The sequence below is a fragment of the Sciurus vulgaris genome (assembly GCF_902686455.1).
Source record: "Sciurus vulgaris genome assembly, chromosome: 3".
Taxonomy (NCBI): Eukaryota; Metazoa; Chordata; class Mammalia; order Rodentia; family Sciuridae; genus Sciurus; species Sciurus vulgaris.
Genome location: NC_136463.1, coordinates 37,463,992 through 37,485,504, shown reverse-complemented (window position 1 = coordinate 37,485,504; position 21,513 = coordinate 37,463,992). Strand labels below are relative to the sequence as shown.

The 21,513-nt window shown below is 46.4% G+C and overlaps 2 protein-coding genes across 5 annotated transcripts in view; one reads left to right on the top strand and one right to left on the bottom strand.

Annotated features, from left to right (window-relative positions):
* Positions 1-13,477, top strand: part of MYO19 (myosin XIX) — a 35,684-nt gene extending 22,207 nt beyond the window's left edge. For 3 of the 4 annotated variants that reach the window (XM_079131368.1, XM_079131369.1, XM_079131370.1), the window contains 13 exons: positions 1,338-1,411; positions 2,742-2,863; positions 3,193-3,306; positions 3,552-3,728; positions 4,066-4,218; positions 5,366-5,473; positions 6,402-6,472; positions 6,973-7,076; positions 8,648-8,814; positions 8,938-9,067; positions 10,644-10,729; positions 11,394-11,696; positions 12,958-13,477. In XM_079131368.1, the coding sequence (XP_078987494.1) occupies positions 1,338-1,411; positions 2,742-2,863; positions 3,193-3,306; positions 3,552-3,728; positions 4,066-4,218; positions 5,366-5,473; positions 6,402-6,472; positions 6,973-7,076; positions 8,648-8,814; positions 8,938-9,067; positions 10,644-10,729; positions 11,394-11,696; positions 12,958-13,086 (1,738 nt within the window). In that variant the 3' untranslated portion in view covers positions 13,087-13,477. Of the gene's footprint in view, positions 1-1,337; positions 2,514-2,620; positions 2,884-3,192; positions 3,307-3,551; positions 3,729-4,065; positions 4,219-5,365; positions 5,474-6,401; positions 6,473-6,972; positions 7,077-8,647; positions 8,815-8,937; positions 9,068-10,643; positions 10,730-11,393; positions 11,697-12,957 lie in introns of those variants that run through there. The other variant, XR_013762470.1, reaches the window with a different exon arrangement.
* A 137-nt stretch (positions 13,478-13,614) lies between these two features.
* Positions 13,615-21,275, bottom strand: ZNHIT3 (zinc finger HIT-type containing 3). Its single transcript, XM_079131482.1, has 5 exons — positions 21,133-21,275; positions 20,999-21,030; positions 16,284-16,367; positions 15,307-15,387; positions 13,615-14,143 (listed from the first exon to the last, which is right to left on the bottom strand). Exons 1-5 carry the CDS (start codon positions 21,228-21,230, stop codon positions 13,962-13,964), a joined length of 477 nt encoding a protein of 158 aa, XP_078987608.1. The 5' UTR covers positions 21,231-21,275; the 3' UTR covers positions 13,615-13,961.
* Positions 21,276-21,513: the final 238 nt, after the last annotated feature.

Here is a 21,513-nt window from a genome sequence, read left to right as displayed (position 1 = left end):
ATGGCAAAGCAGGCCTCGGAGGGAAACTGGCTTCTTTACAGTTCCAGGTTCAGGTCCTCTCTCTTCCTGGACCCTGATACTTAAGACCTTGTGTTACTTACCTGGGGAGTCTGATAGATGGTGATAGAGCCAGAGGTTCAGCCCACAGTTGTGGGCAACACAGTGTGATGTAAGTAGGAGCCCAGCACAGTGGGAAGGTGGACTTCTGGCCTTTCCCAGTATGTTACAGGAGATCTCCAGCCTCTGGCCATGTGGTCAAGTATGGTCTCACTTTGGGCTCTGAGAAGCTTCAGGGTGCCTTGTAAGTTCTTCCAAGGACCCAGAATCCTCTGAGATTATGGGATGAACATATATATACATGCACACATGCATTTGGGACCTCAGACAGCCTTCTGGGGAGAGTCCCCCCACCCCCTGCTTTCCATGAACTTCTCAAAGAGCCAAGAACCTTAGAAGCACTGCTGAGGGAAAAGATCCTCTGAATTGAAAATGGTCACTAGCAGCTGGGCCTAGACTGAAACCATTTTCAGCAAGAGACTCAGGTACTACTGCCTCTAAGAGAATTCAGGTTAGTGGTTTTGAAAACCTTTGCTTTACTGCAAAATGAGCAGATACAATGTGAAGGTCACAGATAAAGTGAGCTCCTAACCATAGAACCATTTTACACATGGAAACCATCAGTCATTGCCACACTCGGTCATTCATTTTTAGCAGCTCAAATGGGTGTTTAAAGCCCTGTTGTACAGAAAGGCTGGTACTGAATTGAAAGGAAAAAAAAAAAAGTTGCAGAGCAACTACTGTGAGAAAAATTATAAGGAAGAAACCCCTGAACAGTATTGTACATGCCACCACCTTGTATAGTAACCTCACCTTCTCTAGGCTGGGGATGGTTCCAGAGGGAGGATGCCATTGTTGACCATAAGTGGCTCGGGGACTGCTTGTGGAGAATGAGGCTTAGTGTTGAGCTCCAGGCTCCATAGTAGACTTGCAATTCCATGAAGGAAGCCTACCTAGGCCTGCTCAATGGCCCTTTCTAGTCATGACACCAGCTGGTGTTGAGACGTGACTGATGCAGACCTGTGCCCTGTCTGGTCTGGAGTAAAGCTGGTCCTGTGCTCTTATCTTACTGGGAGGACAGGCCATGTCTGTGTGTACCTGGGAACATGCATGTCCTGATTCTGTATCTATAATAAGTGAAGATAGTATAGGCAGAAAGGAGATGATTTTTAGCCTTTGGCCTGTCGGGCCCAGAATACAGGGACCCTGGGATATGGCTCCCTGGTTGGGAGGCTCAGCCTCAACTCATCTCATCACAGCCCAACTCTTCTCCCCAACAGGCTGTTTGACTGGCTGGTGTTGGTGATCAACAGTAGCATCTGTGCAGAACCTGACTCATGGACCACTTTTATAGGTAGCAGCTCACCCTGCCAGGAACCCTCCAGAAAAAAAGCAGTAGAACCCTGAACAGAGAGGCCTGTGTCCTTGGAGGCTCTGAGCAGCCCATCCCTTCTCTGCACCCCCATCTCCTCTTCTATTCATCCAGCATTTGGGTGAGATCTCTGCTCTCTAGTGCTCACATCTAACCATTCATGTCTTTCCAGACAGACTTGGTTGATGCCTTGGCTGTCAGGGCCCCTTTTCTCCCAGATACCCAGCTCCAATCTCAGAAGAGAAGTGAGGGATGAGTGAAAACTAGACTGGGGGACATGACAGGTCAGCATCATTTGACCCTGGGAGGGATAGTCAGGGAAAGGAGGAGGTAAAGCCTAGAGGTGCCAGTGCAGTCTGTTCATGGAATAGTGGTCTTCTAGGTACCAACTAGGCTGTGAGACTGAGGCCTTCTGAACTAGATTTGACACTGTTTTAGTCAGCTTTTTCACTGCTGTGACTAAAGGACCCGACCAACACAATTGTAGGGGAGAAAAAGTTTATGAGAGGGCTCACAGTTTCACAGGTCTTAGTCCATAGAAGGCTGGCTCCATTCCTCGGGGTTCAAGATGAGGCAGAACATCATGGCAAAAGAGTGTGGCAGAGGGAAATAGCTCTCATGTTGATCAGAAAGCAAGAGAGAGAAAAGCTCCACTGTCCAGAAACAAATATACCCCAAGCTATGCCCCAATTCCCACCTCCTCCAGCCACACCCTACCATTTCAGTTACCACTCAGTTACCACTCCTGTCAGGGGAATTAAATCTCTGACTGGGTTAAGACTCTTACAACCTAATCAATTCTCCTCTGAATCTTCTTGCATTTTCTCACACATGGTTTGGAGTGACACCTCACATCCAAACCATATAACAGTCACTGAAAAAAATGTTCCCTGGTACCTGGTTTCCTCACAGAAGGGGCCTGTCAGAACCAGAGGATTCAGACTCAAAAATGGGCCTGATGCCTTCTACTGCCCCTCACGCTTCATTTGACTTTTCTGCCTGCTCTGAGGGCACGTGGAGTAGCGCTATAAACCACCCTGGGTTGGGGGCAGAGTGAAGGTGGTATTCTCAGCCCACCAAGAAGGTGTTGAGGGGCTGGGAATGTAGCTCAGTAGGTTGAGTGCTTGCCTTGCAAGCACAAGGCCCTGGGTTCAATCCTCAGCACCGCAAAAAAAAAAAAAAAAAAAAAAGGTGTTGGGCTCACTTACCCTCATCCCCAGGCTGCCAAGTATGAGACAGCAAGGGCCCAGTCAGCCTGGGCTTCTGGAGTCCCCCTGCTCCTGCAATGGCCCCATGAGTTCTCTCCTCCCAGGTCTGCTGGATGTGTACGGATTTGAGTCATTTCCTGACAACAGTCTGGAACAGTTGTGCATCAACTATGCCAATGAGAAGCTGCAGCAGCACTTTGTGGCTCACTACCTCAGGGCTCAGCAGGTGCGGCAGGGCAAGGTGGGCGGTACTTCTCCTGGGTCCTCCACCTGGTCCTTCAGCCCAGCCCAGCCCAGCTCTGACTAGGAGCTTTTTGTTCCTCATTTTATTTTTGACAAGTAATAACTACATATATGAGGTGCAGTATGATGGGTTTTACTTGTTTTTGGAACCCTGGGACTCATGCATGTTAGGCAAGTGCTGTAGCACTCCTAGTCCAATGTGTTGATTTGATATACTCTTGTTTGTTCTTTAGTGCTATTCTGGAACATGCTGAGGTACCAGGGCCAGCTCTCTGTGGCCCTCTTCGTTCATACTCCCTATGTGTCCCCTAGGAGGAATATGCAATGGAAGGCCTGGAGTGGTCATTTGTCAATTACCAGGACAACCAGACCTGCTTAGATCTCATCGAGGGAAGCCCTATCAGCATCTGCTCCCTCATAAATGAGGTAGAGAGGGTTCACTAGAACTGAGCACCAGACTTGGTCTTGGGCTTTTCTGTGGTTTTAACTATTCTGTGCTCTTTCTGCCTCTATCTCTCTATCTACCAAGTGGATTTACCGATCCCTCAATTCTCCCTCTTGGGGTCACTATAATGCCTATGTGACAACTCTGCTGCCATGGAAGCCAGTGGGGCCTATGAGGGTTGTGAAACCCTCATTTTTGTGACTGACTGCCCACTCCCAACCCACAGGAGTGCCGCCTAAATCGGCCGAGCAGTGCAGCCCAGCTCCAGACCCGTATTGAGAGTGCCCTTGCAGGCAGCCCCTGCTTGGGCCACAATAAGCTCAGCCGGGAGCCCAGTTTCGTCGTGGTGCATTTTGCAGGGCCTGTGCGGTACCACACAGCAGGCCTGGTAGAGAAGAACAAGGTAAGCTCAGCCTGTGGACAAGATGCTGCATGAAGCAAGACACTGCTACATGCATGCAGTTTCCTATCAGGCATCCTTTTTCTCTCAAATGTCTGCCCAGAATCCAGGATCACTATCTTGGGTCTCTGCAAATCAAGCCTGACCTGCCTGGAAATGACCCATATTAGCTTAGTTCTGGGTCTCTGGTTGGCCTGTGAACCCACTCTTCTCTTGGACTCAGGCCCTGCCCTCCCTGGAAGCCCTGCCTTGGCTTGATTGTGCAAACGGGCCAGGCCTATGGACATCCTAGGAAGTAGTCCACCTACTCTCACCTGCAATCCTTTCTCTTTCCCTACAGGACCCCATCCCCCCTGAACTGACTGGGCTCTTACAACAATCCCCACATTCCTTGCTTACTGTGCTATTTCCTACTGACCCAAAAGAGAAGACCCAGGAGAAACCCTCTGGCCAGAACAGGGCCCCTGCACTGACTGTGGTGTCCAAGTTCAAGGTGGGTGGTGGTTCTGACATGACAATCTCAAATGTTTATTTAGCACCTTCCATAATTGGAGCTATTTTCTTGGAGCAGTGGTGCAATAGTTGGCTATATGTCAAGCAGATGTGGTCTCTATTCCCATGGACTTTATACTTCAGTGGAGAAGACAAAGACAGGAAACACAGGCCATCAGATGCAGTGATATCACACCCCAAGGGAGTGGGAGGGCTCTCACTGATGATAGGGTGCTCACAGGAGAGCAGCAGTTACATGAACCTCTCTGAGTGGGCCCTGCTCAAACCTGTCCTCGGCTGGCACAGGCTTGTCACTTTTTTCAGTATTGTCAGTTTTCTGCTATTGTCCTTGAATGTACCATTCACCTTCCTGAGAATTTTTTTTGTATCAGGGATTAAACCCAAAGACACTTAACCACTGAACCACATTCCCAGCCCTTTTTTTTCTATTTTAAGACAGAATCTTGCTAAGATTTTTAGGGCCTCACTAAATTGCTGAGCCTGAACTTGAACTTGCAATCCTCCTGCCTCAGCCTCCCAAGTTGCTGGGATTAAAGGCATGTACCACCACACCTGGCTCCTGGGATCTCTTGACCACTGCCCTTCAGCTCCCCTTGTTCCACTTCACCACCACTTTTCTTAGTTTGTTTCTATTCATCCTTCAAATCTCTGCACCCTGTTTCACCCAGGTTTGATAAGCATTTTTCTGCCCTAGCCTCAGACACCATAGAGGGTATGTGTCCTGTGTGGGTGGCCCCTGAGACTGACTGCCTAGGTCCTGGCCCCTGTCACAGCATCCATCACACAGAGCAGTCTTAATAATGGCAGTTGTTGCCCTAATGAATGGCAGGGAGTTGTGAAACTATTCTAGAAGAGTGCTCTGAGGAGAAGGGGCAGGAGAGGCAGCTGAGACCAGATGCAGGCAAACCAATCAGGTAATAATTCCAAAAGGTCCCTGGGAGGGTGAGGAGCAGTAGTAGTAAGGAGGGGAGTGTACTTTGAGTACAATGAGACCCTCCAGTAGTTGTCACCAGGGCACATGAGGATCTTGGCCTGGGAAGACTGCTGGAGACATCTGATACAGTCACTAACTTAAGGCCTTGAGCAACCCCAGTCCCTGTCTAACCCCAGATTTCTCCCATCTTCAGGCTTCCCTGGAGCAGCTCCTGCAGATCCTGCAGAACACCACACCCCACTACATTCGCTGTATTAAGCCCAACAGTCAGGGCCAACCACAGACCTTCCTCCAGGAGGAGGTAAATAACACTGGGCCAAAGCTGCTTTGCACTGATCCCCATCTGGCCAAGCCCCAGGAGGATGAAGGGCAGGACATCTCCAAATAGAGTGACCACTGGGAGTCTCAGGCTGGGCCTGACATTAGGGAGGGCAGTTATGTGCAGTTGTGTGGCTGTATGGCATGTACTGTACGGTGGCCTAGCCAAGGAGGCAAGTAGGGACTCCAGTGCATCTTGCTGTCTACTCATCAAGGCAGGTGTCCTGAGGAGGGACTGAAGCTGCCCAGAAGAATGGGTGTCTTTTTGTGACTAGTTCAAAGATTATGTCACTTTATAGTCCATGTACAGTGCAGCCTTTTCTGACTGGATTATCCTTTTTTTTTGCTGCACAAAAGCACTTTGGCCAGCAGCTGTCCTTTTTGCTCAAGATACCAGGCTCTGAGGGATATGAATGAGGTGTGAGTGCTCGACAGTGCTGAAGAAGAGCACAGGGTCATCTGGTAGATGTGGCCTTGAAATTTGCAGCCAGGACCACTTGGTAAAGATGAATTCAGACTGTGGGAGAATCTTCACAATATGACTTCCCCTGCATCTCAGCTGTGAACCACTCTGCTGCCTGCAAAAAACAATTTTTCAAAACTAGAAATTTGGTTGGGCTCCATTCTAAGGTAGAGTCTGCCCCAGAGGAAGGGATGAGGCACAGCCAGGACCATCAGTGGCCTCAGCTGTATGAAACATCAGGCATCAGGGGGGACTTGGAACTATAGGGCCCTCTTTCTATGAAGGAAATTTTTTCAAGGTTCCTTCCTTGATTTGCTGCCCCAAGGAGATACCTTGTCAGCCAAGACACAGGAGAGCCTACAACACCACAAGGCTAGGGCCTAAGAAGAAAGCAGAAGGAATGGCATTTCTGACCCACAGGTGCCTATCCTGTTTTCCCGCCCTGTAGGTCCTGAGCCAACTGGAGGCCTGTGGCCTCGTGGAGACTATTCATATCAGTGCTGCTGGCTTCCCCATTCGGTAAGTGAGCCACACCACCACAGGGAACAGGGTGTTGCTGGAGTGAATCACAAAACTTTGTCCAGACTAGAACCTGCCCAACACAGAGCTGGAGGTAGAGATGAAGAAAAAGAGGAGAGTCTGTAGAAGTCTACCTGGAACTCAAGGGGGAACACCTATTCATGTACCATTCATTTATTGTACACTGTTTTGAACAATAAAATTACCAGTATTATTTCTGGTAATGTATCAGTGAATAAGAAAGGTATCTCTCTTAAAGCAACAAAAAAATGCTATTAGATAGCCCAACAAGGGAAGAGCCCTTCTAAGCAGCTCAGGCCTATGGGAAGGGAAGGGACCAGCCTGGGAAGATTTGGAGGAGCAGAGAGTAGTCTAGACTGAGGGAACAATCACCACAAAGCTGCCAGGTTAGAAATGGGAGATGTTGAAGGAACCAAGCCCTGAGCAGTGTACCTTGCTCACAAACGAACTCATTCTCTTCCACCTGCTTTGGCTTGCAGGGTCTCTCACCAGAACTTTGTGGAACGATATGAGTTACTGAGAAGGCTTTGTCCTCATGCATCCTCAAGCCTCCATAACTCATATTCTGCCAAAGGGCATTCTGGTGAGTGGGGCCCATTTGTTAGTCATTTGTTCACACACAGGTTGCTGAATACCTAGCCCTCTCAGGGTTGGGGAATTGGGGATCAGAGATGAATACAGCATAACCCTGCCCTTATGGTTGCTAGTTCAATGCAGAAAATAAACTCAAGACAACTGTGGAATGTGGGTAGTACTGGGCAGGTGTGGATTGGGGAAGGCTTCCTCAAGAAGGTGGTAGATGAGGATAAATTGGGTTAGCCAGGTGAATAGGCTAATCTGAACAGGCGTGAGACAGCAGTGTGGGTGTGAGGAACTCCATGAGTTCTGCTGGCTCATCAGGACAGTGGTGGCAGTGAGGCTGGGGTGACAGGTGAGCCTCCTCAAGAACCTAGACTTTATTCTCTGGACAGAAGAGGTGAGCTGCAGGGAAGGAAACCAGAAACTCCCATCAGCCTGGGGCTTTCTAGGGACCACCACAGAGGCCTTGTGGAGGGTCTTGGAAGTGAGGCTGCAAAGCTGCCCAAGTAGAGAGCAGGCAGAGATGTAGGTGTGTGGACGAAGCTGGTCAGCCTTGGTAGGAACTGACTGGTGTAGAGGGGAAGAGCAAGAGAGGTCCAGGGAAGCTGAAAAGCCCACCAAGACTGCTGAGCTCCAGGTCCGAGGAGGTGTCAGCAAGGCACTTGGGCAAGCTTTAACCTCAGGGGAAGGTCTGGTCCGTGGCTGATTATAGGTGGCTAGCATGTGGACATAAAGGCGGCTGCAGGAATGGGACTCCAGGTCCCCAGCCACAGCTGCTCCCCCACCCACCCAGCACTACTCTCAGGTCCATGGGACTTCATAAGACATTTCTGCTTTGTTTTTCTCCCCTCTTGGGCAGTTTTGTCACTTTCTTTTCACTCTCTCATTTCTTACTCCTCTATCTGGTTAGCTCTCCTGTTTCATGTCTCTTGTCCAAGCCTCTGTGGGCTCTGTTCGATTTTGCGGCTGTCTGATCGCTGGCGTCTGCTTTGGTAGCCTGTGTCTCCAGTAAGGCCCTGGGCAGCTAAAGGTGGTCAGAGCCCTCAGGTAAATACTCCTGCACAGGAGTTAGCCCCGCAAGACATGGGAGGGCAGCAGTGGGACCTGCTGGGCCTTCATGGAACTGGAATTTGTTCTGTCTTTTCCCATAAGTGGCAGGCAGTAGGGGTCAGGAGCTGCAGTAGTGACCCAGCTGCCCTTTTTGGCTCTCAGGATATTGGGACCATGTAAATAAATTCAGGCCAAGTGGCCAGGGGTCCCAGGTTGGAAGGAGTTGCTCTACTGGCATTACCCCTTTTTGGCAAAGAGACCTGTGGCAGTGGAAGCTGCAGGGTACTCCAGAGCATAGCCACAGTGGGGACTCTAAGACTCCTCAGAACAGCTAGGTCCCCAAGGGACAACAGAGCCACTGCTTCTGATCTCCCCCAAAAAATGGAAGGAGGGAGGAAAGGCTCGAGGTGAGAAGAGCAGGAAAGAGGCTTGGAGGGTGCTGAAGAGACCAAAGCCAGTTTTTGAGGGCTACCAAAGCACACAGAGGGGACCATGCACTGATGGAGCCTCTATTCCCTCCCCCAGAACAGTCCCCACAGGGTGAAGCAGCCACACTGCAGCCTCTCCTCCAGGACATTCTCCACACTCTGCCAGCTCTAACTGGGACAGCAGCCACACCTGTTGGTTCAGCTGAGGGCACACCAGCTCCACTGCACTGTGGCAGGACCAAGGTGTTCATGACTGACTTCGTGGTAAGCTGACTGGGGGATGAGACTGCTAGTCAGCTGTGGGCTGTCCTCAGCAGGATGATCTGGGCTGTCCGTGGGGCAGTGGGAGGAGGGACTGAGAACCTCAGTGGATGCACCTTCTCCCAGCTAGAGCTTCTGGAAAGTGGACGTATGCAAGTGCTGGAGCAGTGTGCCCGCTGCATCCAGTGCGGCTGGAGGCGACACCAGCATAGAAAGCAGGAGAGGCAGAGGCGAGCCGCCACACTCATTCAGGCAGGTAGGTGGATGGCAAACCCCCTAGGTGCCCTGGGATTTGAATTCCCTGTGCACCTCGCTCAGAGTCTCTGCAGTTCAATGGAAACCAAATTGTTCCTACCTATGCTAAAAGTTTGGCTTCGATTCCCTTTTCTCAGACCTACATAGCTGTTTATGCCATTTTTTCATTCCTTTTTGATAAATCAATACCTGCTACGCTACAGGGCTTGGAAAAAAGTAAAAGGGACAGGATTTGATTCATCAAAGGAAAAGATGTACAAGCCACTAAATTCATACCAGTCTTTATTTTGAAAAATAAAAAATAGTACAAATAGTACAAATGGCTAACAGTGGTATAGTCATGGCTAAATTATGGACCATCCCTATGACACAGCTAAGTATTTTTGAGAACTATTATGTACTTTATGGAACACCACTTTCTAGATATTAAACTATAGATTAAGGATGATCCCACCCCTGTAAGGAGTATTTGCGTGTAGAGGCATATCAAGGAAATAAAGAAATATTATAGAACTCTCTGGGTTGGTGAGATAACGGGTGATTTCCATCTTTAACGTTTTTTAAATGCTATTTAATATACTGTTCCTTACTCTCTATATACCAAAAGAAATTAGAATATGCTAAAACTTTAAAGAGGAAGTAAAAATTCCCACCACCCAGTAATTACTTTTATCAGTATTTGGGTATATAATGTTGTGTCATACACTCATCAAGCAAGAAAATTTAAGGATTAATTTTTTTTTTATTTGTTTTTATTTTTTTGGTACTAGTGATTGAACCCAGGACAATTTACTACTGAGCTATATATCCCCATTTACCTTTTTATTTTTTAAATACTAAGTTGCTGAGGCTAGCCTCAAATTTGCAATCCTCCTGTTTCAGTCTCCCAAACCACTGGGATTATAGGCATGTACTACCACTCAGATTTTTCTTTTTTATTAATAAAGACTTTCTTATTTGTAGCACTAGGGATGGAACCCAGGGCTTCATATATATGCTAGGCAAATGCTCTACTACTGAGCTACATCCCTTGCCCAAGACAAATAATTGTAAAAGGTACCAATGATCCAGAACCCTCCCATTCCTGGCATTGCCCAGGACTCAGCATGACATGGAGGTGACCCTTCTGGGTCCTGGACAGTCAAAGCCCCCCAGGTACCCTATCAGTTTGCAGTATCTCTGAGAGTGTTGGCTCCAAGTGTGAAGTGTTTTAAAAAACCGGTTTTGAGCCAGGTATAGTGGCTTGTGCCTGTAATCCCAGCCACCCAGGAGGATCGCAAGCTCTAAGCCAGCCTGGGCAACTTAGCGAGATCCTATCTCAACATTTAAAATGGAGCTGGGGATGTAGCTCAGTGGTAAAGCACCCCTCAGTTCAATTCCCAGTACTAACAGGGAAAATCAAGCCCATTTTGCTTTATGTGTTGACTTTAGAACTTTACACAGTAGTATATGGTAGCTGATTCTTTGGCTAAACCTTTTATACTGACAGCATTTCTGATGGCAACCTGGCTGTGCCACATCAACAGCTCTAATGTCTATTTTGTTATCTCTTTGCTGTTTCTGGACAAACCTCTCAGCCATTCGTTCCTGGTTAACTCGGAAACACATCCAGAGGCTACACACAGCAGCCACAGTCATCAAGCACGCGTGGCAGAAGTGGAGAGTGAGTATGACTTGAGAAGTCAGGATGGGCAGCTCACAGAGATTCTGGCACCAGACAGTCCCAAGTGGGTTGGAATGGTTGGTGGGGGTAGTGTCCAACAGGACATTCAGCCTTGTGTTCCTCCTGTGCAAGACAGGCATGAGGCAGCTCCTCAATGGTGGTAGTGATGCTGAATAGTGGCATGATAATTCCTGGAACATACTAAGCCATGGAATTGTGTACCTTAAGGGTAACCTCTGTGGTGTATCAGGAAGGCTGTTAATTTTGTTTCAAAGTATCTTGGGTAAGGGTTATGCAACTGCCTTACTTTCTGCCTCATGGAGCCACTCTAGTTCTAGGCATCCAGCTGCTCACATCCAGGTACCTTCATCTTTTCAAACTAATTTATTAAAAAGTTTGGTTTGTATTGTCCATTAAAAGAACTAGAGAGCCGGGCACATGCCTACAATCCCAGCAGCTCAGTAGGCTGAGGCAGGGGGATCCCAAGTTCAAAGCTAGCCTCAACAATTTAGCAAGACCCTGTCTCAAAATAAAGCATAAAAAAGGGCTAGGGATATAGTTCAATGGTTAAGGGCCCCTGGGTTCAATTCCCTGGTACCATCTCCTGACAAAAAAAAAAGTACTAGAGAAATCTCAAGCTAAAAAGAGGTATTTTCTCTTTAAGATCAGAATGGCCTACCTTGCTTCTAAAGAACTGGATGGTTTGGAAGAAAAACACATGTCCCAAGCTCATGATTCCCTGAGCTCCTCACTGCCACCAGTGCAGACCAGGCTCCTCGGGGCAATAATCCGGCTTTGGCCTCTGGGACTGGTCCTGGCCAATGCAGCTGTGGGTGTACATGGCTTTCAGAGAAAACTGGTGGTCTCTGCCTGCCTCCAGCTTCCCTCAGGCAGCTCCAGCAGCACCAGCATCCAGGCAGCACAAGAAGACCAGGCTGGTATCAGGTCCATCCGAGCGCTACCTCAGGTAAGTTGTGGGATGGGATAGCAGCTCCAGCTACTCACACCTCTCTAGGGAATGCAGGAAGCAAAGCCTAGACATCCAAAGGGGAAGGACTGAGGCTGACAGGAGACCCTTCCCTAGCTCTATGGGGTAAGCCTGAAGCTACATTTCCCAACCAGCCACAGGTTTGGATTATTTCATTTACTGGAACTGGTAATCTTCCAGAGACTTTACTCGCCCCCACCCACTATGGTACTGGAGACTGAACCTAGGACCTTGCTCATGCTAGGCCACATCCTCTACCACTAAGCTACATACCCCGAGCCTTTTTGAATTTTTGAGACAGGGTCTCACTAAGTTGCCCAGGCTGGCCTTGAACTTTTGATCCTCCTGCCTCAACCTCTCAAATCACTGGGACTACAGGCATATGCCACCATATAGAGTTTGAATCTGCCTTTATTTAGTACCACTTTGAAAAAACTTGGGCATGACATTTGTCACTTCAAATGACTCTGGATTTGGCACCATGTTTTTTCCTCAAGTTTGATTCATCTGTCTTTTTCTAGCTGAGGAAATGAGAAGCAGGTAAGTACATCAGTGGTCCAAGTCCTCTGCTTTTATAATATGAGCAGCTGGGGAAGAGAGTGAGCCAACATTCAGGAAGCCCACATCACACAGCTTTTTGGTTCACCCCAGCAAGCCCAGCCTCATAAATCAGCTGAGGAATGGTGACAAGTGTGTTACACTCAGAGGCAGAATCGGGGTCTGGGTCCTGGCTCTGTCCCATTCAGTGGATGACCAGGATGAAGCACCAAGCCTCCATTTCTTCATCTGTAAATGGCTAATACACAATGTGTTGCACAGGGCCATAGCAAGAAGTGAAACTGACAAAGCAAAAGGAAGGAAAAAAGCAGAGGAATTACTGTAGGCCATAATCTGAATAAAATCTCCCATGAAAACTCATAGGCCAGCATAAATGTAAACATAAGTGTAAATGTTTTGCTCATCCAGCTGGAAGCAGTCATAGGAATGTGAGAAGTGATAGATACTTCTACCCCCTCCTCATGTTTCCTCATCTGTCTCACACTGAATGGATGTGAAATGTGATATTGGACTCTGCTGCTATTTCAGAATAAAGAAGAAATACATTAACCAAGTCCTGCTGTGGCCCTTAGACCAGTATTTGTCCACAGCTCCTCACATCTCTAATATTGGCTCTGTGAGTTACCTTTAGGCCCCGGGCGCTCCCGGGAGCTGGAACTAAGCTGAATCTCTTTCTCCCCAGGGCTCGATAAAGTTTCACTGCAGAAAGTCTCCACTGCGCTACGCTGACACCTGTCCTGAACCTTCACCCTATAGTGTTACTGGTTTTAATCAGATTCTGCTAGAAAAACACAGGCCAATCCACGTGTGACCTCTTCTCACCCTCGGCTCTCACCTAGCTGGGTGATCCTTAGTGCCTTTGTTTCTACAAGGCCTTTTCCTGCCAGCTGCCTTGCCAAAGACATTTAATCAGCACACAACTGCCAAACTATTCCCACAGCAACTTCAAACATACGCACAAGAACAGCTCCAAGTTGTGAGGCCTGTGCACCTGCAGGCCCAGGACTGCAACCCAAGCACTGACGGGGTGTCAGGGTTGATAGTCATCAAGCCAGGATTCAGGCCACAGAGAACTTACCATTTCTCTACCTTCAGATCAAACTCAGCAGCAGGTGTGACTACTTTGGAGTTTGATCTATCACTACAGTGGGGCACCCAATGAGCCACAAGCACTTTAGAAGAAAACAAGCAAACTTAACATAATATGGGCTTTAAAACTTGGGCTGGGAAAACTTTGCATTTAGTTCCTTAAAGGAACAAAACCTTATTTAATAAGTTGTTGGCTTAATTTAATTTCAAATAATCAGATCAGGGACCAAGGACAATGAACAATGCAATGTACAAGAGAAACACCATACCTTGATTTTATTTTAGTAACAATGATCCAGTTTTTAACTGAAATGGGCATAAAACTTGACAAATAAGTTATGTCTATCTCAACTGTACCAAAAATAAAACATTTGAAAACAATCCTATGAATGTCAAGTTCTCTTCATTAAGGATCTGCTACGTTGAGTAGCCCCCATGGCCTGAAACATACACACCTGTCAAGAGGCAAAGACCTGCACAACCTCAGCATTCAGCCTGCAATCTGGGAAGCCACCTCTTGTTTGGAGCCCCACATTACCTGGCCCCCTGGAAGGAGGACTAGGTAGTTCTGGAGGTCAAGGAACACAGTGATGCATTTTAAGAGTCCTCATTCTGTGATGGTTCCACAATTCTTAAACAGCAGTCCGCAAACTCCACAAACAAGGGCTCCTGCATGTAGGCTCTCATGAGTTTTGCTTTGTTGTCACCCTGATCGAGGTTGATCATCAACTGTCTAAGGTGTGGATTAAGCAATAAGTTTCTTAATGTTGCAGATTCCCCTTTAAAAAAAAAAAAAAAAGCCATCTAAGTTCAAGTAGGAACCCATGATGGCTAAAAGCTGAATGTTTGAAATGCAGTAAACTCTCAAGGTGTTGCATCCCCTTAACCTTTACGTTAGCCCCCCATCTCCACAGGTTTCTCATCTTTGGATATAACCAACCAGTCTGAAAATATTTAAAAAACTGACTACAAACATGTACAGACTTTCCTTGTCCTTATTCGTTAAACAATTCAATAACAACTGTTTATGTAGCATTTACATTAGGTAATCTAGAAATGTAGAGATGTGTACTTACATTGTATAAGTAACCTAGAGATGATTTAAAATGTGTGTTTAGGTTATATGCAATTACACAATTTTATACAGGGGAATTGAGCACCCTTTGGGGAAATATGCTGGAACCAAACCCTGCCCCACACCTCGTCTAATCACTACCATGGTACCAAGTGCAAAGCACAACCTATTATCCTGACTGACATGTAAAGAATGAAATTAATTATATACATAACAACTTATACAAATCAAATAAGTAGAGAAGTACTACAAAATGTGCAATTTTTACACCTTTTTGGTGTGTGTGGTCCTGACAAACCCAGGGCCTGCCACATGCTAGGCAAGGGTTCTGTTAAGCTACATCTCCAGCCCTACAAAATGTGCATTATTAATACTTGTTTCCCCCTGAAAAATCTAATCTTGTGATGACCAGTCTGCATTAAGGAATGGACTATAAACCCAGCACAGGAGATAAGGGAACATAGGTCCCTGCCCTACAAATTGACATATAAGACAAAATGCTATAAAATGTGAGTAGTATATGACTGGTAAGTTCAGAATTTTGCCAACCTGCAATATCCAGATTCCAGGCAAAAGGAATAATAGGTATTGTGGGCAGGCCAGGAGATGTGAAATCATTTAGGTTTACAGACTTGTACAGTTGGAAAGGAAAGGCTCTGTGTGCCACACCTTTTTTTTTTTTTTTTTTTTTTTTTAAATAGTCACATTTCAAAAAATAGTAAGAAAATTAGGGCCAGAGGTATAGCACAGTGGCAGTGTCAACCTGGCATGAGTGAGTTTGATCACCAAGGCCACATTTTTTTTAAATCATTCTATATAATAGAACTATCTCAATGGTTAACAAGGAAATAAACATAGAACACTTACCTAAATTCTTCAAATTCTGCAAAGAAACTCTGTCTTCTTCATCATCGCTATCAAGAAAATCGGCTATAGAGTCATCATCATCTGAGGAACAGAGCATCTGTTTAGCAGTCAAAGCCAGTGCATCAGATGTTAACACCTACTCCCAAAGAAAATGTGCACACACGACAGTGATAGAAGTATAAAAGAAGTTATAAATAAAAACATCCCTGGAATTCACATGACACTCCTTTTATATAAAAAGGAAAAGCAGGTGAAAGAAAATGGTGATTTTACTTAGTACTCACACTAACTCTATGCTTCCCTCGGTCTTTGAGCTTGGAACCTGGTATTTTAATTCTTATCACCCCACCTCCATGGGCCAGTGAACTAGCTTATGTGTAAAAACCTGCCAAACAGAAGTCCCTGTGCTTCTGCACAGGCAGAAATTACTGGCCCTTCCTGAACCCAACTAGGAAGTTTCCCAAAGAACAGAAACAGCCCATTCCTATGCTGTGATCTTCAATATCTCTTTAGTGGAACCAGAGGGCTGGCACAATGCATAACACCCAGGACATAAGAAGGAAATTCTAGATGGATGGATAGATGGGATGACAGCCCATTACCACAGTAAGCCCCCAGTAGTAGTAAGGTAACCCAAACCAAAGGAAGCCTCCTGCCTGAGCCTAGGTGAACTAACACCTCAGGCAGGTAGACCCAAAGCTATGACCAGCTCTGCCAACAGAGCCCATCCCGAACTCCTACACCATCACCATGGCCTTTCTCCCTCTGCCTCCTGCCCCTGCGTTTCCTCCCCCTGAAGGAAGTATCAGGCTGCTCTCACCACCCATGACAACTCATGACCCACTCCTGAGGTCAGGGATGAGGAGGCTGCTGTTCCCAAACAACGCCATCCTCTGGCCCATGTCCTAGATTCATTCCTTTCCATTTGTTCTCTTTGAAAACCCCTCTAGGTAAAATCAATCATCCAACCAACACACCTTTGTTTTCCTCAGGCTGTGTAGTTTTTACAGGAGCAGTTGATCTTTTATGCTTAGTGGGATGAGTTTCAGGGTTGCACTGCTCTGAAAAAGACAAATCTCAGGCACACATACTGTCCATTTCAGTGTTAAGGCTGCACCTCCCACCAAGCCAAGGGAGAAGCATGTGTAGTGAGTGGAGATGAATGTGGAAGAAGAGAGATCAGAGGGACAGGAGGAGGAAAACCCTAAGCCTAGTGGAAGGGCTTAAGGAAGCTGGGTTCACATATTCCAAGAACCTCTTCTCACCCTCCCTGCCTAATCCATAGGGCTTTCACATGATTAAGTGGCTTACAATGACTTCAATAAGCATCATGATTTTATCAGCAGTTTCAGATACCAAATGTATATGTCCCAGTGTCCCTGGGAACACATAGATGAACATCACCACTCTCACCTTGGAAGGCTTTAGGCATGGAAGACAGCTAGAGACACAGATAAGAAGGATCTGGTCTAAGTCTACCTGAGAAAACCAAGAGGTTTTGCCAGGTGGAAAGAAAAACATTCTTGACGGAGGAAAAGGTCTATAACTGGTCAAAAAAGACTAGGGTCAGGAACTAGGAGATGGTGATGAGCAATTGCCAGTTGACTGGTAGGGCAGGACTAGCAGGTGCTTGGAGCACAAGATGAAGCCAGAGCAAAAGACTGCCACCCACAGGAAGTCTGTCTTTCCCCACCAATGTCTCAGCAAAAGAACCACTGGCATTTAAGATGGAAGTTTTCTAGTGCTGCAGAATGGTCTCCCACATTGAGCATCTATATTTGAGCCCAGAACCAATTCTCCACAGTATTACCAATCCCTGCTCAACCAAAGTAGAAACGATGTTGTGACAATGCATCTCCTTACAGAACATTGCCCTCCATTCTAGAGTCACAGAGTTCTCAGCACAGTAGAACAAACATTGCCATTTCCAGAAATATCACTCCAGCACCAACAAAATCACAGGGTAATGAGCTTCTGATTGCCACATGGCTACAGGACAAATATTGGGGACCCTAGGCTCCCAACCCTGCTTCCAGTGCTACAGCTTCACTTCTTTCCTATCTTGAGCTGCCTGGTTTCTTTCGAAAATGTTCCTGAGATATCAGGAAAAGGAGGTGGTGGTACTGCCTTAAACCAGAGACTTAGAAGATCTAAGGCAAAACAGCCAATGAAGAACTTTAAAAGTCAACAGAGCATATGGTAATAGGAAAGGGTTATGAGGACAGAGGGGCAGATTGGAGAAACAAGATTAATAAACAATATGCTATGAAAAGGGGCAAGCAACTAATCAGGAAGGATTAAAAAGCCACCAGTGCCAGTGACTAACCAGCAAGCGCCATGTAGATACAGAGCGTCTCAGTGGACCCCTTCAGAGCACCCAAGACATGGAGACTATTAATCCCACTACAGATGAGACAATTCAGTTTTCCTATAATAAACAAACTTGTCCAAGGTCCAGAGTTAAGTGGCAGAGGCAGAATTTAAACCTAGGTCTAACTCTAAGGCTGTGCTACACTGCAGGAGGGACTGAAGGAGAGCTAGATGTTGGTTTCTGGACCCCAAAAAGTAAATGGAACTATATATTTGAGTGTCAAGAAGGAAGGAAAGGGAAAAAGGGAGAGGGAAATAAAAGGGGCAAAGAAACAGAAGATATCACCACAGAATCCCAAGTTTCACAGGAAAGCAAAGGGAAGCGACCCAGAAACAATATTCAGAAAGGGAAGAGAGGGCCGTGTTGATTGGAACATGCCCACCATCTGTTACAGGGGAAGCCGAAGAGTCACAAGTTCAAGGCCAGCCTGGGCAGCAACTGAGTGAGGCCTTGTTTGGAAAAAAAAAAAAAAAAAAAATTTTTTTTTTAAACTGGGTACAGTGGTGCATGCCTATAATCCCAGTGACTCAGAAGGATCACAAGTTCGAGGCCGGCCTCAGCAACTTAGTGAGGCCCTAAGCAACTGAGCAAGACCCTGCCTCAAAATAAAAAAATAAAAAGGGCTGGGGATGTGGCTTCAGTGGTTAAGCACCCCTGAGTTCAACCCCCAATACCCACCCCACCCCACCACAAAAGTTAGGGGAATATATCTCAGTGGCTAAGTGCCACTAGGTTCAATTCATAGTAACACTCAAAATAAAAAGGAGGCAAGAGCCCCAGAGAGTAGTACATATCACTACTCTCAGGAGGGAAAAGTCAAACACAAGAGATACTTACGGAAACCAAGACAACAAATGAATAGTGACCAACAAATGTGTAGAAATTCTTGTTAGAGCTGGATGTGTTGCACGTGCCTGTAATACCAGTTATTCAGGAGGTTGAGGCAGGAGGATTGCAAGTTTGAGGCCAGCCTCAGAAACTTAGTAAGACCCCATCTCAAAATACAAAATAAAAAGTATTACGATGTAAGAGTACCCCTGGGTTCAATCCCTAGTACTGAGAAATTAAAAAAAAAAAAAAATTCCTGTTAGAAAACTTTTTGTGTGTACTGGATCAAACCCAGGGCTTTGTGGATGCAAGGCAAGTGCTCTATCACTGAGCTACACCCTCAGCCCAGAAATAATTCCTGAGTTAAATATTTCAGGTGTAGTACTTTAGCAACACCTGTAACAGGAATAGCAAAACAAATATCCACCAGTAGGACTCTAGTTAAATGAACAGTGGTTATATCAGCCACGTAATGAAATAACATACAGTCCTTTAAATCAAGGAAGTAGAACTGTATATCCTGATTCCTTTAAAGTGCCCAAAATATGATATAAAATTAAATGAGGATGTGGTTGAGCAGTCTAATCTCACTGCTGAAATTCCTTTTCTTTTTTTGGTACTAGGGATTGAACCCAGGGGCGTTTAATCATGAGCCACATCCCCAGCCCTTTTCTAACATTTTATTTAAAGACAAGGTCTCAGTGAGTTGCTGGGTGAACTCACAATCCTCCTACCTCAGCCTCCCAAGCAGCTAGGATTACAGGCCTACACCACCACTTCCGGCTTATTGCTAAAACTCTGAGGGCTTTAAAAAAAAAGTTCTATCTACTGGTACACAAGAATGCAAATAATCTGAAAGGATCTACATTAAGCTTTTAAACACAATTTTATTGGGCAGAACTAATGAGTTTTATTTTCTATAAACCTAGTCTTTTAAGAGACTAAATGCAGCCAGGCACAGTGGCACATGCCTGTAATCCCAGCAACTGGGGAGGCTGATCACAAGTTCAAGGCCAGCAACTTAATGAGACCCTGTCTCAAAAAATAAAAAAGGGGTCAGGTGCAGTGGCACACATCTGTAACCCCAGCAGCTCAGGAGGCTAAACAGGAGGATGGAGAGTTCAAAGTCGGCCTCAGCAACAGTGAGGCACTAAGCAACTCAGTGAGACCCTGTCTCTAAATAAAATACAAAATAGGGCTTGGGATGCGGCTCAGCGGTCAAATGTCCCTTAGTTCAATCCCTGGTACCCCTAAATTAATTAATTAATTAGTTAACTCATTAAAAAGGGACGGGATGTGGCTCAGTGATTAAGTGCCACTGGGTTCAATCCCCAGTACCAAAAATAAAAAACTAAATGCAGAAATGTACTTTATCTTCATAAAATATGTATATATGTGTGTGCACATGCATATACATATCTACACATATAAATATGCTTGTATGTACATTTATATATGTGCATATATATATATATATATACACATATGTGCCCACACAGACACATATATTTTTAATTTAATTTTACTTATTTTTATTTATTTTTATTTTTTGTGGTGGTGCTGGGGATGGAACCCAGGCCTGGAGCATGCTAGGCAAGCACTCCCACTGAGTTTCCTCCCCAGGTGTAACTAATATTAAAAGGGGAAATTTAAACACACTAGAAAGTGGCAATTAAATTTTCTACAAGCACTTGTCAGTTTTGAGTTACATTACAGATCTTAATGACAGAGTACCGATTTGTTAAGTGCAGACACAATCAAGGACTTTGCTCCTTACTGTAAACAGATCTACCTCATTGTTTCTAATAAGATACTATTTAAAAGTGAAACGTTTGGACGGGGGTTGTGGCTCAGTGGTAGAGCACTTGTCTAGCATGTGTGAGGCACTGGATTCGAATTTCAGCGCTACATATAAATAAGATAAAGGCCTATCAACAACTAACAAAAAAAAAAAAAAAAAGTTCCCCCACCCCACAAAAAAAGAAACGTTCTAGTTAACCTCAGCCAGAGCGGCTTCTGCCAAATGGTGAGGGGCCAGGCTAGCATGGTAAGAACAGCTAGGTAGGATTTTGCTACGAAAGCAATCTAGTTTGTTTTTTGTTTTGTTTAATTTAGAAAAGATTTATCTAAATCACAGTTCCGAGATTTAAAGCAGTCGACTATTTTTTAAAAAGAAAACGACCGTGGCACGCAGGAATAAAGGCAGGGCAGAAGGCTGACTGTTAAAAACCGAAAGAGCATTTACAGAGGTCCCCACACCCAAGGAGAGGTGCGGCCACTGGAGAAAGCTGAGGACGCAAGGCTCTCGCGGAACAAGTGGTGACCCGAGCGAGGCACAAAAAGGCTGGGAGGTCTGAAGGGTTCGGAGCGGATCTGGCGCTGCGAGGCCCGAAGAGGCGCAGCCGGAGGTCCACGTCCCCCTGACGGCACTGGGGCTGGGGAACGCCACGCACGAGGCCGCCAGGTGCTAAGGCGGGGACGCCCGGGCCTTACCTTTGTGCTTCCGGAAGCAGGTCACCGAGCAGCTGCAACAGACCACAGCCCGCGTCAGCCCGAAGGCCAGGGGCCCCTCCCGCAGCCCCCGGCCGGACCCTCGCGCCCCCCCACCCCCACGAACCCCCGCTCACTAGGGTACGCGGCAGGCGGGGCAGCGGTATTTGGGCTTCTCCAAGCAGATCACGCAGACAACGGTGCTACACCTGAGGGACGCCATGGCCCACAACATCGGCTCACGCCCCTCTGACGCAGCGGCTCCTCCTGTACGTCCTTTCCTTCCCTAAACCAGAGCCAATCAGCGTCTGGCACTGATTGGCAGTCAAAAGCAATGGATGGATCCTGCTCACTCTTCCAGTCCTCTCAGTAGAGCATCGATACACTCGATGTGCATCAGGTTGCTTTTACCAGGTTGTTTCTTGATTAAGTCTTGCAGTCAATGAACTTGTGATCTAGCCCAGGACCTATCCTTATGCTGCTGTGTGACTTGGAACAAGTCATCGCCACTCTACAGG